The sequence below is a fragment of the Eulemur rufifrons genome, chromosome 2 (genome assembly GCF_041146395.1).
Source record: "Eulemur rufifrons isolate Redbay chromosome 2, OSU_ERuf_1, whole genome shotgun sequence".
Classification (NCBI taxonomy): domain Eukaryota; kingdom Metazoa; phylum Chordata; class Mammalia; order Primates; family Lemuridae; genus Eulemur; species Eulemur rufifrons.
This window is the reverse complement of record NC_090984.1, coordinates 99,751,003-99,767,523: the sequence shown is the minus strand read 5'-3', so window position 1 is coordinate 99,767,523 and position 16,521 is coordinate 99,751,003. Positions and strand designations below refer to the sequence as shown.

Sequence of the window (16,521 nt, the reverse complement as noted above, 5' to 3'; positions counted from 1 at the left end):
TTGATTTGGAGACAGGGAAGCTGCAGGTCTTATGAATGGTGCTCTCGCCACCTCTGGGTGAAAAGCCGAGGCGGGCGGAGAGGCGGTTTGAGTCTGGGCTGCTTCTGCTCCCGGCCCGAGCGAGGGGCAGGTGCCTCTGGGCGCCTCGGGGAGACTTTGAGTGGTTGCCCAGATCCGGGACGGAGGGGGGCGGGCTGAGCGAGCACTCGCGGGGGCCAGTCCCCGGGTCCGACGGCCAATTCCTGCCTGCCTTCCTTCCTCCTCCTTTTCATCTGGCTTCCTTCCTTCCTTCCTTCCAGTCGGTGGAACTGTTAAGCCGCCAAGTCCGCTCGCGATCGCGGAGCGGGGGGTGGCCTCGAAAAACTAGTGTGGCTCTAAAAGGGGTGCTGTTGGCAGTGATGTTGGCAGAGGGTGGCCCCTCTGTATCGCGGCGCGACGTGGGCTCGGGGTCCGCGTCCCTTGGACCAGGACTTCCCCGCCCGGCTGGAAGCCGCGGGCGAGGGGAGAGGGAGGTGCGGGGCGGGGGAGTCTTTCGTGCTGAATTCTCGCTGGTGCGTGGCCGATGTCGACCCCGGTTCTTTTAACTCCGCGCGTCCGCGTCCTCACCCCGGGCTCCTTCTGGAGTTGAAAACCAGGTTCGCTCCGGGGGACGGCAGGGGGGTTCCTGCCGCGCAGCGAGAAGCGGACGTTTTTGCACCAGTTCATCTCCCACCAGTACTAAGGCACAGGGGTGGGAATGGCCCAGGTTTTGGAGTACACGCATATTAAAGCTGCCGTTAAGAGGACATTGGAAGCTGAGGCTGATCCGAGAGGAGCTCCCGGCTTCGGTTCTCTCTCGGTAGCTCGGAAACCCTGCACTTGAACGCCACAGCGTTTCGCCCAAGAAAGAAAATGTTTTATGGCCGAATAAATGGGCGTAACTTCGCCGCATCCTCGTTCGCCGCAACACCGCTGATGCTGCGAGTTTCTCGCGAACCCACAGCTGATTTGCAGTTTCCCCATTTCCAGCCGAAATCAGACAGCCGGGCTGATGCCACCTGGTAAACTCAAGTTAGAGAATCTATTTCACATGTGCGCTAGGTTTGTTTTCTCATGAGAAAGCCGTACCCATGTTACCCGGGAGCCCGCTCTTACGCTGGTGGGCGCAATATCTCTACGCTCCAGGGTTCCCCCTGCTCCAGGATTTTTTTTTTTTTGACCATAGAAGGGTGCGTGTTTGGGGAGGGAGTCTGTATGGGGTGGGGCTAGAGGTGGGGGAAGGGACAGAGAGGCGGGAAGAGGGTGGCCGAATCCTGGCTGGTAGTGGAATTAGTTCTCAATTATACTTGTAGTTTGTATAATTAGAAACAGTTGCAATGTGCTGTATTTGTAATTCTGTGTCGCCACACACACGGACACACTAGCATACACACAGCAGCCCTGTCCGCTTTTCCTAGGTGGGAGTTGAGTGGTCATTTACAATTAGCCGCTCCTTTTGCATCCCAACCCCTTTCCCTGGGGGTAGGGGATGTAAACAATACCCCCGACCAGGCGAACCTCTTGTGCCCTGGACGGTTTTTAACAACTCCTAACGCAGAAGAAGCTCAGATGTTGTTATTGGGAGACCGACACCATCTGCCTTTATTTTTTTTAAACAACTTGTTTAATAAATCATCTTATATATTTCATTTGTTTTTAAAAGTTGCTGATCAGGAAACAATACACACGTGAATAAATTATGCATGGGATAAATTAGAACAAAGCGCAGAGACACATCCAGCCGAAGGGATGGCTGGTGGTGCAGGGAGGCGGGGGAGCGGGGAGAATGGTTTGGAGAGCTATGTTTTTATCCTCATGTGTCCCTCCTGACAATGAAACGGAGCTGAACGACATTAGCATTTTCTCTGTGTGCGTTCTTTCTCTCCCCTCTTAAAAAAGAAGAAGAAAAAAAAGTCCACAGCACGGACGCCCCCTACAGAAACTGGTCACACAAAGGTTTCCTCTAGGATTGGGGGGTAAAGTGGTGGTAGTTAATGTGCTGGGAAGAAACAAGCTCAGGTTTCCTGCAACACCGTGTAAGACTCTGCCTACTCTGAGTGTGGGCTATTTTTCACCATACTAGCTTTTTCCATGTGGGACATTCAATAATTCAATTAGCTGGGGTAACTGAACGGCACAATTAGAATCTCATTGCTTTGGGGTCTTCCTTAGGGCCCTGAGCTCCTGAAGCCGCATCTCCTGTCTTAGCAGTTTGGCTTTCTTCCTGCCTGCCTTTGATCTCCCCTCAACTCCCTTTCTTTTCCCTCCTTGTTGTACCCTTAACTCCCTTCCTCTCTGAAGCTGACAGCCTGGCTTCTCTCTCTGTTGTTGCCTTTAACATCTTATTACTGCCCAACAGGGTGTTAGAGGCAGAAACAGGAGCCGCCTGGACTGATCAGATCACAAAGGGGACGCGGCAGGTGGCCCCACAACCAAGCAGTCACATCTGGACAAATAGAATTTAAAAGCACTGGTGGACATGTATGATGTGTAAATGTGTATTACACATTATTTAATTTAGCAGCTACATTGTCTGGGCAAAAATGTATGCGAGTCACCCTCATTTCTTACATATACAAGCAAGATAAGGCCCATGTAGTGAAGTAAACACATGAACATAACATAAATACGGATTTGATAAAGGTCTGTGCGTAAGTTAGTTACATTAGGTTTGCATTCTGGTCAATTTCTGCATACTTAGGGAACATAATGCTTTTAATATAAATTCTAATCTTAATATTCTAGTTCAAGTAAGCCACCTTCCTTTAATCAGTAATCAGCACTTTAAACAACTTTTTTCTTAAGTTATCAAAACCCTGTATTGTATGCATTTAACTGGGAATGTCTGCCACCTCCTGCCAGACTTGATTATGCACGTATGTATCTATTACTATAACTGCCTGCTTAGAAAAGAATAACTTATTATTATTTAAGTATTCCATATAAACCAACAGGATTTTACCTCAAGTAACTATTTACAAAGAATGAGACCAGTAAACTATTTTGTCACACTTATAACTGAACACACATGTATGTAATTGTATTGAAACTTTTTCTGGTAAGGAGTTACCCTTGTTTGGAGGTATTTGTTTATATTCCTATTTTGTTATTAAGGACACAATTTTAGGAGAACTAAATATACTTACTTAACCAAGGTCAAACAGTAGGTCAGGTGTGTAGATGGACCTCAAATTTCATCTCCTTATACATTCTATGAGCTGGATATAGTGTATTCTAATCTAAAGTGGTTTTGAGCATGGGAAAGTTAGAAGCCAGACCTCACTCTTGCTGTGGCACTCAGTTTAGATAGCAGAGAGGAAGGGGTAGGGGGCCACATTCTTTGTTCTAATCTCCTTTTAGCTCTTTCTGTTGGGGTGGGGGGATGTGGGTAGGTACTAAGTGGACAGCATTGGGGTTGGGACTTTGTGAACTTGCTGCCTTTTATGGACATTGTTTTAGCCTCTTATGAAAAAGGACCCTCAGATATTTTAAGCCAACAGATTCCTAAGAACCACCTTCTCCATCTGCTTCTGGTTGCCACTGTAAATAATGCCCCAAATTCTCCAAACTTCATTAGCACACATTATTTTTCAGCGGGATGAATGTCTGATTTTGATGGTTTTGATGAGATATCCATAAAGGCGATTAATTTTTGCGAGAACCAAAGTGAAGGCATTGTCACAGGGCAAACCTCTGAAAACAGCCTGGCCTGCAGACCTCGTGGGAAACATCCAAGGTCACCACTGGAAGGGGAGCCACTCGGGCCCACAAGGTGGGCTTGAAGTCAGAGTCAGCTTGGAGACTTCTCTCATTCTTTTCTATCTTTTTGGAATCCTGAAGGTAGCTGGAATTTGGATACATCTGAGAAATACCATAATGTCTAAAGCTGTTTTAGAGCCATCTGCTCAGATCAATGCAAAAAATTAAAATGCCATGGTCAGCATGTTTTGTTCTGAGCATGCATCACAAAAAGAATGGAAACTGAGGCTAATGTTTCAGTTTTCTAAGTGCAGCCATGCTGATTGTAGTGGTGGTGGGGGCTGGATCACAAAAAGGCACCAGAATCCAGGCCTGTTTATTACCCCAACCTCTGCAAAGTAACTTTTGTGGTTTTTGAGTGTTTTGAAAGTCACTAGAAGACAGAAATGTAGCCAAATGTGGCAAACCTCTGGCCAAAAAAATCCCACAACCACTGAAATATTTTTTGCCCAGCTGTGGTTTTCCATTAGGGGTCTTATGTAAGTGTGACCCTAGTTTTAAATAGTCTTTAAATATGAAGGTATTTAACAAGGAAAGATAAAGAGTAGCCTTGGATGGGAGGAGGAGAATGAGTGGATAAAACCACAGTGTGGTCTGGAACTCCGAAGAGATTATTGTTTAACTGCAAGAGCAACTGATACTATAATCTATTGCAAGTCCCAAAGTTTTCTAGTTGTGTGAGTGACTGGGGAGAGATGAAGTGTGGTGGAGTTTTTGTAATTTGTTTTTCTTATTGGTCCGGTTACTGGTGTTTCACAGTCTGTCAACCCATATGGATGAATGGAGCGAGCATCGTAAAACTGTCACTGAGGGAAGGTTTTTGAAGCCTGTGATTTGCATTAGAGTTTTAAAAGCAGTGGTTAGGAGGTGTTGGGGGGGTGGGAAAAGAGGAGCAGACTGTGGAGAATTTCTAGGTTGTGTGTTTGTGAACAGTAGTGGCAGTGGTGGGGGCGGTGGCAAGGGAAGAGAGGGAAGCCTGAGGAGGCTAAGATTTAGGGGCTATGTGTGGAAGCAGGGAGGGGCGAGGGGATTAGGCTCAGAGCTCCTAATAATGGGGTTCAAATAGCCCACATTGAGTCCTCTGCAACCCAGGCCTCAGTCCTTAGCCTAGGGAACAATGATGGCACATGTCTAATCCCCCTTTGCATGCTCTCCTCCCTCCCCGCATCCAAGGACTGTGGTCATCTCAGGTTACTGTGAAATGATGAGTTTTTTTGTTATTATTCACCTTGAAAATCTGCTGTTTGTATTATCTGCAATTGGATGCTCCACCAGAAAGTTTTTCCCATCTCCAAACTGTCACCTGCCGTTGGTGTGGTCCAGTCTCAAACTCTCCCTCTTCCATATTCATTTCTCACCAGTGACTAGTCTTTTGTAGCTTTGGTGACTTGAGGGAACTGAAGGAGAAAAAGCCCTGGGAGAAGGACCCAGAGCCTTAAGCTCTGCTCCCAGCCCTGCTGCCAACTAGCTCTGTGGTCTTGACACATAATTTCTTTGAGCTGCATATTCCTTGTCTTGAAGATGAGGGTGATGCACCTTGATTGCCAAAATTCCTTTCAAGTCAGCAACTTCCTGGCTCTTACTGTGATCCATTAGGGCAGGGAGGACAGTGAGGGGCCAGAGTTTCAATTTTTTCTTGTTTTTAAAGTGGTGGCTCCAAAGAGGAGTTGTAAGACTGGGAGACTCTTCCACAATTTCTTATTCTCTGGTCCAGTCTTGCCACGTGGTGCTCCCACCTTGGGTTCTATAACCCAGATGAGACTCTCCAGCCTCAGGCTGAGGACCAGGTGGTAGACCATTTAGAAGGTGGGCTTTCCTGGGAGTCGTGCTTTTCTTCTCATTAGCATCTCAATAAGAGAGTCATGAGGAACCTGAAAACCAATTGGTCTATTTTGATGTTTATGAGCACTCAGATAAAGTTTTTTGTTGTGAAAAATTCTGGAATTACTGAGAACATCTTTTTCTTCTTCTTTTATCTTTCAAAGTGTTTGGAGGGAAAAGGCGAATCAATCCTCCAGCCAATCCTGATGGTTTCATTTATCCACAGTCTCTTTGGCCTCCTCCTCTACCATGGCATCCATCCCAAGGAACGTGGAAATAAAGCTCTTATTTTATTTCCATTTGGATAGCTGCAGGTACCTGGATATTTAGTGAGCTGAAGTAAGTGGAGCTGTACTGATGTCTCACTGAGCTTCCTCTAGAGTGTTATTGCTGAGGAAATGGAGGAGCCCAGCAGACACGCAGGGGCTGGCCCACACCTGGGTGGAGTATTAGCAGTGTCTAGATTGGACTTCACTGCCTCCTCTTCAGTGACATGTCTGCAGAACATCCCAGATTCCACTGGGGACATTATTATCTGGTTTTTCTTTGGCTGAAAGCTCCCATGGCAGTTTTCCACAAGCCTAAAAAGGAGGAAGAGGAGGCTGCACAACTCATCAGAAAATGCAGGTGTGTAAATTCTGAGACTGAAAATAAAAGAAAAAACAAAGTGGTCACTCTGACCTCCAGTAGAGAGAGGCATTCCCTTAATTTTTAAAAATTGTGGTAAAATATACATAACATGCAATGTACCATTTTAGCCATTTTTAAGTGTGCAATTCAGTGACATTAAGTACATTTATAATGTTGTGTAACCATCACCACCTTCCATTTCCAGAATGTTTTTATCATCCCAAACAGAAAGTCTGTATCCATTAAACAATAACTTCCCCATTCCCTGCTTCCCACAGCCCTTAGTATGTAGAACCATTCTTCATTCTATCTCTATGAATTTGCTTATTCTAAGCACTTCATACAAGTGAAATCATATCATATTTTCAGAGTTTGGGTTGGAGGAGGTTCCACGGCTGTAGCACTAGTAGTTGCCTGGTAAGGCTTGAAGTGAAGGTTCCTTAGGCAGATGGAGGTGTATTGTCTGACCACAGGAGGTGGGAGGGGACACCGAGGACAACAGGACAGCTTGAGAGTCAGGAGTTACCAATCAACAGTGAGAGAAGTTTATATCTCCCTTATCTTCCCTTCCACTGCACCCAGCCTTGCTTACTCCCAAGGGGCCCAAATGAAATAATGGACGTAAAAACATTTCAGAAGGTGGAAAGTGTACACATGCAAGGTGCTACTAGGAGAACTAAAAAGTTTCCTGTAGCTGACCGAGGCCTTCTCAGAGAGTCAACAATACCTAAACATTATTAAACAGTATTTTAAATATTAAAACCAAAATAAATGAAATGTTTCTGGCATTCCACATTATATCTAATTATTGTTTCTCAGGAACTGCAAGGCCTTACTCATCCAGCTGTGCATAAATAGCCCTGGGAGCTCAGTCGGATTTCCCCGTGGTCTGGGTTTGCAGTAGGTGAGATGAGCTCAAGGGAAACCCTCATTTCACTTCCGTCATCAACCCTAAACTGAGCCCACCTGCAGAATCAGAGCAAGTGGATGCTCAGTGGGCAGAGAGGAGGGCTTTCTGGGAACTTGGGCCTTCGTCCAGTCTCTGGCTCCTCCTTCAACCAGGATGATGCTGAGGGAGAGAGGAGTGAAGGTGGGGTGGGGACTTGGGCGAGCTGTGGGCATAGGAGGCCAGCTGCCAGAATGGGCCTTTTACAGAAAAGTCAGCTATGCAGAGCATCGTAGAGGTGATCAGATCTCAGAATTACCGACTTACATCTTGATTGCCAGCCTTGGAAATGATTCAGATTCAATCTTGCTGCAAAGCTACAACTTTTGCTTACTTTAGAAGAGCAAATGAAACAAAAACATCATTCCTGCTCCCATATCCTCAACCAATGACTCTCTCTACACATCTTTGTTTGCCACCAGCTGAGCTCAATGAGAACTGTCTCCCGTTCTTGGGAGCTTCCTTCAAATTGGTGCTGTCCTGGCCAACACGGATTGCTGGCAGACCCACTCAGAACTAATCAGCATAGTAGACACCCTGCCTGCAACTAGGAGCTTCCACTCCGATGGAAGCCTCTGGTCTATTTCTTCTTCTAGACTCTTGTTCTTTGGCAGGGCAAAGTAAGTGCTTGTAAACCAGGAGGCTGGCTGCTTCCCTAGGCCTCTCTTAGGGAAGGCACTGTCAGTTGGGGGGAGCGGGGAGAGGGGAGGCAATGTGGCGCTGGGGATGGGGGAGGGCAGGGTGGATGGGGCAGGGGGAGTGGAGAGAATATATTCTCTCCTGCTAATTATTTTCCCTGAGGACTTAGCCAATGCAGAACCATCTATTATCGTGGGAGCGCTCTATGGTGGTTCTGCCTGTGATGAATGCTAAGTGGAAACAAGCAAGAAAAATTAACAGGCGGCTGCTTCTGTCCACCTAATTAAAATGCATATCCAAATGCATAATTCCTTATGTTTCCCCATGCACACACTCCCCTTCCAATCCCAATTCTATGGAGGAGAAAAAACACTTTCCCCCAATCATTTCTCTTGATTATATTTTCATCAAGGAAGAACTGGAGGGTTTCCCTTAGAATAGAGAAGGGTCTGTTCTGCTAATACCTCCGAAATTGCTGGCTTTTGACTTAGATTGGGACCGAAAATTCTGGGTTTTTTCTTTTGAATAGAAAAAAAAACAACCCACCTATCTAATTGCAGAAAAAAGGAGGAAGGAAGGAAGGAAAAAAGAAAGAAAAAGGAGTTCCCACTATTTTTGCTGACCTTTTAGTTTTGTGCTAAAAGTCTGGCTTGGCTCAGCAGTGAGAATTCTGAAGGTCTTTCTATCTCTTCTTCCCCTCCGTTCCTTTCCTTGACTTTGCTCTGCCTCCCCCAGTCCCCCAAACAAACATAACTCAAGCTTTGTAGAGAGATTTTAGAAGACAGAAGATGCATCTATCTCCCTTTGCAGATCAGGTAGGAAGAAAAACCCAAAAGCCTCTGCATTTGGGGGCAATAGCATAGGTGCTGCCATCACGGTGCTAACGTGTTTTGAATCAAACAAACAATACCCCTTCATCCTTACCTTCCCCCCTCTGCATTTACCCAGTCGATCATTTTCTCCCTCTCTGAAGAACAACTTTATTCAGTGGTCATAAAATATTTAATAAAACATGAAACTTAAGTCACTGTGTTCAATTTGCGGTCACAGCCATCTTGGCGGCAGATCCCCCTCCCCTGGCCAGCCCACCCCCCTGAAGCCCCCTGACTGCCCTCCACAACAGCCCCAGCTGTTGATTTATCAGGGCTGGCCGGCTCAGCGGTGCATGGAGATTGCTTTTAATTAACTCTCTTCATTTTTCCCAATCTTCGGGGAGCAGCAGCCCTTTAATGATTTTAATATTTTATCTGGATTTATACCCGCCTTATTTGTTGTTGTTTGACTTCCACATTTGTTCTTCCTGAATTGCTTTCAGACTGATATATTTGTTTGCCCCTTTCCCCCTGCCCCCAAGACCTTTCAAGAGAAGGGATGATGGGTTCCAAGGAAGGCTGTCTTCCCAAGCTTCCCACCGTCCGTCTGCACAGGGAGAGGTGCCCAGTGTTGGCCTGTGTGATGGTTTGGATCGGAAACTTTGGTTTCACCCGACTCTTGGCTGAAGGAGTTTCTGAGCTTTTCATTTAAAAAAAAAATCCTGAATTTTAGAAAGTGAGTTCTCTTTGCCTCTTTTGTGCTTGCTGCCTCCATGAGAGAGTGAGAGAGTCTTTGGACAGTCAGCTAGAAATTTGTTCCCTGGTTTCACTATTTGTTGTAGATTGAGGCCTTATCCTGCTCAACCCAACCTTGCATAGTCCAATGGGGTTTTTTAGCTGCAGGAGGATGTTGGCCATAGGGCAGGGCTGGATGTAGGCTCAGTCAAGTCTTCCTGCCACTTTATGTGTCTTTAGGGACGGCTGGGATCTGTTCAGCAACTGCTCAGAAGAGTCATTGTAGGTATGATCTAAAAGAGGAAGTGAAGAGGCGCCAGTTGCCTTCTCTACCCAAGGTTGCCTTTTCCTTCAACCCTCGTTCCCCTTCTCATGTCTACTCCCTAGAGGTAGGAAAACACACAACCATCGGAACCCCTTCCCAGCTCCCTGCTCATAGCCTGCTTTTGGCTGCAAAGTCTGCTCCTTCCCCCAACAGCCCCGGGGAGGCCTGGCAGACACCATGTGGGGGCTAGTTTTCAGAACTAGCTTGTCCACAAACTGCCCTTTTTGGCATCTCGGTTTGGCAGTGTCTTCAGGGTTACCTGTTGCTAGGCAACTGCCAACTAAAGTTTGCAGTGAATTGCCCTAGGTGACTTGGTATCCACACTTAGGGACTTCAATTTGCAATATTGGCTCTGGGAACAGGAGGCTGAGAAGATACTCTTCCATGGGCCTTTATGGAAAGAGGTATTGGTGCTTAAAGTCTAGCCCAGAACCTAGCACACAGTCAGTATATATAGATGTTTGTTTTGGGGATGCAAATGGTGATTTCACACTAGGATGCTCTTCTCATCCTTTTAGCTCTGCCACTTCTGAAAACCTACTATGTCAGATACTAGGCTATATGCAGGAGACAGAGAGGGAAAGATACGGCTTCTACTTCATAGTCTAGTTCTGCAGTCCCCAAGCCCCAGGCCGAGGCCTTGTAGCGGACCGTGGCCTGTTAGGAAATGGGCCGTGCATCACTGCCTGAGCTCCACACCCACCACCCCACGACACCCCTTGCCCTGCTCTGCCCATGGAATAATTGTCTTTCATGAACCCAGTCCCTGGTGCCAAAAAGGTTGGGGACCACTGGTCTAGTGTTCAAGCTACTCAGTGTCCTACTGGGCATTTCTTTACCTTCCTTTCCTTGGCAATCACAGACCCTTTCAAGAATCCTATGAAAGGTGTGGATCATCTCCCCAGAAAAAATGCATATAGGTATGAACATCCATGTGGTTTCATGGGATTCACAGACCTTGAGGGGCCCATGTGCTCCAGGATAGGAACCTCAGCATGAGAGATGTGGGTGAACTTGGAGGCTGAAGGGCTTGTATCCCTGCTCAGAGAGACAGTGCCTCTCATATCCACCTGTCGTCTCACTAAACTGCCTGTGGCTCCTGTAGGTGGGCAGTTTGATTGTCCTCCAGCCCCACCTGCCCCTCCCTGCACATCTGTCTGCTCACCTTCCAGGCAGTTCACGTAGCCCCCCTCCCTGGTGAGGGCCTTGCAGACCTCAGGTAGAATTGGCCACATGGCCACACCCGCCCTGGCCACACAGCGCCTGGCACGCTCCTCTCTCTCAGCCCCTGAAGTACGTGGCTGTAGTTAGCGTGTAAGGCCCTGGAAGGCAGGGGCAGCAGCCGCCTGTGCCTTTCTACCCCAGGACCTAGCCTAGTAGGCATTCAGGAAACATGTGGGGAATAGCTGAGCAAATGAAGCCAGCAGCAGGTAGCCACCCTGTTCTGCAGCCTAAACTTGCTTCTAGCCCTTTAGAGTTGATGTGTTTCTCATTCTCTCCTTTGAACAGCAAGAGTGTGGAAAAGGCAGCAGAGTTCCTCCCCAAAGATTCTTCAATCTTAGGAGTCAGGAAACAGACCAGGCTTGGTCCTGCTTGCATGTAGGATATGCAGCTGTGACGCGTGGCAGCCTCACTCCTTCTAGCCCCTTGTTTCTTGATCACTTTACCCTGCAGATATAAAAAGCTTAGCTCTCCCCCTTTGGTCCTGGGAAGTAAAGACAAGCCTTTTTGCTTTGCTTTCATTCAGGGAATAAATGACTTCTGGCTTGTAAATAGCCCCAGATAAAACAACCACATTTTTTTTTTTTTTTGAGTACTTACTATGCACTCAGCAGTGTATGGGATTGCCTTTAGCCTTATTTATACCAGAGGACTTTTTTGGGTTTTTAAGATAGAGAAGACCAGAAGATGCAGAGTACTTGGTTTAAGCCAAGGTTGGGATCTGGTGAGCATCTGTTGCCTGTTCTACCCAGCTTTGGCGGTAACTTTAGCCCAGTCACTGTTTTCAGATACATCTTCATCGAGAAAGTGCTTCCTATATACTTTCATAGTACCCATGCCTAGATAGGTAGTGACTTTCCCTACGATTCAATGTCTCAACCTAGTACAATACAGATAACTTCATTTGACAGTGAAACAAAAAGGCTGCCCCAGGGGATCGTGCAAGGGGAGAGACAAAGACATCAATCTGTCCTTATAACGTTTGTATGTCCTCTAATGGCTTTTCCACCCTCCATATAATTCTGTGTTGGTGGCCTTTGGAAGAAGGTACCACCATGGAGAGGCCTAAAGGGGGAAGTCGAAGAGCCAACGCGGAAACAGACTCCTAGAGTCAAGTTTTAGTTTGGATCCTGGTCTGCTAGACGTCCTTCAAGATGGAAAGCCAGAGAAAATGCTGACTGTGCAAAATATAGAAGCAGAATTGTACAAAAATGTTTGTCAAGTGAGAAAGGTCATGTTGTACCAGCACCCACTCCCGAAGGTAACTTTCCCTCCATCCCGGTGGACAGAATTCAGTACAGAGGGTGACAACGGGGCTGTCCAATTCCTGGTGTTCATTTCCTTTCTGGGCAGCCATCCCAGTATAACAGATACTTATGCATATTCTGTCCTCATTTTATCTAATTACACGTATCTCTGGGGGATGGGAAACAGGTTTGGACCATTTGATTTTAGGTCAGTTATGCACAGGGTAGTGGGGATGAACACTGATCTGTAGGTTTCTAGGAAAGTTAGAAATTTCCCATAGTTCCCTGGCGCAGAGCACACCAGGGGACATGATTTGCCATCTCAGGGGCGGGGAATCCCAGCCAGTAGAGTGGGACAGATGGAGGCTGGCTGGTTTGTGAGTTTGCGTTTTGGAACTTTCTGAGACCTAGCTAGCTCTTGCTATCCTTGGAGCAACAGAGCTCTTATTATTTTAAGATCTGCCAAACTGAGAGGACCCAGTGATATCAGTCCCTCTTCTGGAGGTCATTCATTCTTGTCCCTTATCTGCCTGGGATGAGTTCTTTTTCCTGAGAAATATAGCACAAAAGAAGCTCCGATCAGTGGAACAATCTGTATTACTGCCCAGTGTTGCCCAAGTCTATCTCCTTTGCTGCCCAGACGAACCGGTCTGGGCAACGTCAAGGCTCTAAGATATCTCCACTTTTCTCCAAGACCCACCCGGCAGCCGTGGGCAGCCCAGGGTCCTGACATCGCTCCTCCAGGCTCTTCCGCAGCTTTTCAAATCCCTGGGAAGAAAAAGCCCACTGGTAACCCCTTTATTTTTCTTTTGCTTTCTGCTTCTTATTTCATTTCTTGACTCTGAACTAAGCCGCCTCAAGGCCCTCTGAGCCCTGGATGGAGGAATAATCCATTTAATGCTTAATATCAAGGTTTGCACCACCAGCCTAGGTTTCCTTCTGACCTTTTGTCCCCTTTGTCCATTACCTCTTTTTTTTTTTTTTTTTTGAGACAGAGTCTCACTCTGTTGCCCAGGCTAGAGTGAGTGCCGTGGCGTCAGCCTAGCTCACAGCAACCTCAAACTCCTGAGCTCAAGCGATCCTCCTGTCTCAGCCTCCCGAGTAGCTGGGACTACAGGCATGTGCCACCATGCCCGGCTAATTTTTTCTATATATATTTTTTTAGCTGTCCATATAATTTCTTTCTATTTTTAGTAGAGATGGGGTCTCGCTCTTGCTCAGGCTGGTCTCGAACTCCTGAGCTCAAACGATCCGCCCACCTCGGCCTCCCAGAGTGCTAGGATTACAGGCGTGAGCCACCACGCCCGGCCCTGTCCATTACCTCTTTACTTTTTTTTTTTTTTTTAAGAAGGGGTGGGGGTTGTGAGGAGGGGTGCTCAGTTGCTTCGTTTGTTTTTTGTTGAGACAGTCTCACTCTGTCACCCCGGGTAGAGTGCAGTGGCATCATTGTAGCTCACTGCAACCTCAAACTCCTGGGCTCAAGCGATCCTCCTGCCTCAGGCTCCCGGGTAGCTGGGACTACAGGCACGTGCCCATAAGGCCAGGCTGGGATTTTTTTTCTTTCTTTTTGGTAGAGACAGGGTCTCACTCTTGCTCAGGCTGGTCTCGAACTCCTGAGCTCAAGGAATCCTCCCACCTTGGCCTCCCAGAGTGCTAGGATTGCAGGCGTGAGCTACTGAGCCTGGCCTATTTACTTCTTTTTTTGTTTCCCTCATGAGTAGCACCTTGATGAAAGAGCACTGAAGGGGCACCAAAATAAGGGAAGAGTGTTTTGGCTTTGTCCGCAAGGAGGACCCACTCAGTCTCATGAATGTGGGAGTGGGGAGAGGAAAGAAGGAAAAGGATGAAGCTTATACATGGCAAAGGAGGCATCCATGAGAGAAGAAACAGGGTGTGTGAGGTTCCACGGTGGTGAATGACTGGGCTAAATGACTGGCCCAGGCCACGAAGGGTCCTTGTAACCAGAGGAGAGAAAGCGGGTCCTGTGGTCGGGATGTCAGAGAAGGCTTCAGGGAGGAGCTGAGTTCAGGACAGGGGGGCCTGGTTGGATGGGGAATGAGGCTGGGGGACTTCAAGCATGAAAAGGAAGTGGACAAAGACTTGGGAAGCATTTGAATGATTCCCGAGAGCAGCAATCCCCAACCTTTTTGGCACCAGGGACTGGTTTCATGGAAGACAATTTTTCCATGGGCCCGGGGTTGGGTAGGATGGTTTTGGGATGATTCAAATGCATTACATTTATTGTACACTTTGTTTCTATTATTACCACATTGTAATATATAATGAAATAATTATGCAACTCACCATAATGCAGAATCTAACGCCTCCGCTGATCTAACAGGAGGCGGAGCTCAGGCGGTGATGCGAGGGATGGGAGTGGCTGTAAATATAGATGAACCGAAGCTTCGCTCCCTGGCCTGCTGCTCACCTCCTGCTGTGCAGCAGGGTCCTTACAGGCCACAGACAGGTACCAGTCTGCGGCCCAGGGGTTGGGGACCGCAGCCTTAGAGGATGCCCTTCCTTCTAAGGAAGGCCAGATGGGAAGGAGTTGTCCATCCATCTCCAGTTGCTCCTCTCACTAAGTGGTTAAACTGAATCTGGTCCCTGGTTTCCTTTGTTGTGTGTTCTGGGTACTTTCTAGGACACCTCCCACAGGGGGTCGGGGTGAGGGGCTGCCTGTGGGGCCTGCACTGGTACAAGCCATCCATCATGTCGGCTACAGGGCAGAGCCCGTCCAAGCAGGGATCTAAATGTCCTCTTCCCTTTCTACACTTAATCACTGCCCCTTTTCTTTAGCAACAACAATGACGACAATGTGTAAATGGTGTAAATAAAATATAATCCAGTCCAGGGAGGAAACATAGATGTTGACCCGTGTAGCTTAATGCCTGGTGCCCTGAGGATTAGTTTCTTGATCCAAATGGGGGAGAGCGAGGCTGTGGGTCTCTGAGAGAGTGTGTCTCCACCTGGGGGGATTGAAGTGGTTTATTCTGAAGGTAGCGAGCGCCTCCCCATCCCCACCCAGGCAGCCCTGTTACCTGGCCAGCTGTCCGCCTGCATGCTGGCTACTCCCTCCTGTAGGAAGGCCCTGGGCTGAGGGAGCTGGCTTTTAGGGGGTGGCTGGGGTCCTTGAGGTTCCTCAGAGCCTTGTACTTTTTGTAGGCTCAGACTCTCCATCCTGGGGGAGCAGGAGTGTGGTGAGCAGTTACCGTGTGACCTGTGGCTTGAGAGCAGGCTCTGGAGCCAGAGGTTGTGGGTTCAAGTCCAAGCCTCATAACCTTGGGCAGGCATCCTAACCTCTGTGCCTCAGTTTCCTCATCTGTAAAGTGGGAATAATAGTTTCAGCCTTTATAAGATTGTTGGAAGAATTAAATGAGTTAATGTATATAAGACACTTGGAAGAGTTGGCACATATTACCCTCTTAATAGATGTTTGCAGTGACCCTGTTTTTCTACCTGTAAAACTGGGAGACACATTAGCTGATTTTTCCCCCCATCTTGGCATCTTAAGGAAAATAAGATAATAATTAGGAGAAGCTCTGATTTTCTTAGAAAGAAGACATTCTAGGAAATATGGCATTATGATTTTATTATTTGTTTTTTTATTCTTAGAACAAAATGTGCTAGGAGAGACCTTGAGAAAGATTTATCTATGGGATGCTTTGTCCAGGAGCTCAGATTGTGGCATACTATTGAATTGGTGCTGATATTGGGTCCTTCTGAGAAAGAACGAGAATTTTGCAGATGCGGAAACACAACACGGAGGTGAAGTGAGTGTGAGATGTGACTGGACTCCTGGCTAACGATCCCATTCATGGCCGCCTCCTCCAAGGGGTGGCGAACGCTTCTTGCCTGGGTGAGCTCTGCCCTTTGCACAGCTAGAAAAGGGTTTGAAAGTCCTTCAGACCAAAGGGGGTGACGATTGAGAGCTGGTCTGTGTGCTTGTCTTCTGAGATGGCCCGCCACCCTGTTGTCGGGGTGGTAGGTAACAGGCCGGGGCACCTTGCTCATTCGCAGCCCTCCTGTGCTGGTTGGCGTGTGTGTGTGTGTGTGTGTGTGTTCCCAGCACGTGCTTTCGGTAGGCAGGGATCTGTGCCTGACAAGCTGGCATTCCAAACTCCAGATCTTCCAAACACCAGACCCCTGTGTTATTTTTAACTGTCCAAAGTTTTTTCCACGTGGTGTAACTGATGGGGCTCATGAGCCGAGTCAGAGAATCTAAACTTCAGCTTGTTTTGCATCCCTTGAATGGGCATGTGTCTGATAACCAAGCAGAAAAACACCCGGTTTTCTGTTCTAAATCTTCCTGCCCACCCTAGTCCCCCCCCTCATCTCTAGGGGAAAAACGCTCGAAGATAACCTGAGCGC

General features: G+C 47.5%; 1 protein-coding gene across 1 annotated transcript in view; it reads left to right on the top strand.

Annotated features, from left to right (window-relative positions):
* Window positions 1-891: 891 nt before the first annotated feature.
* Window positions 892-16,521, top strand: part of DPF3 (double PHD fingers 3) — a 185,436-nt gene continuing 169,806 nt past the window's right edge. The window contains 2 exon segments of the mRNA XM_069465092.1: window positions 892-963; window positions 965-1,080. Of these exon segments, the coding sequence (XP_069321193.1) occupies window positions 892-963; window positions 965-1,080 (188 nt within the window).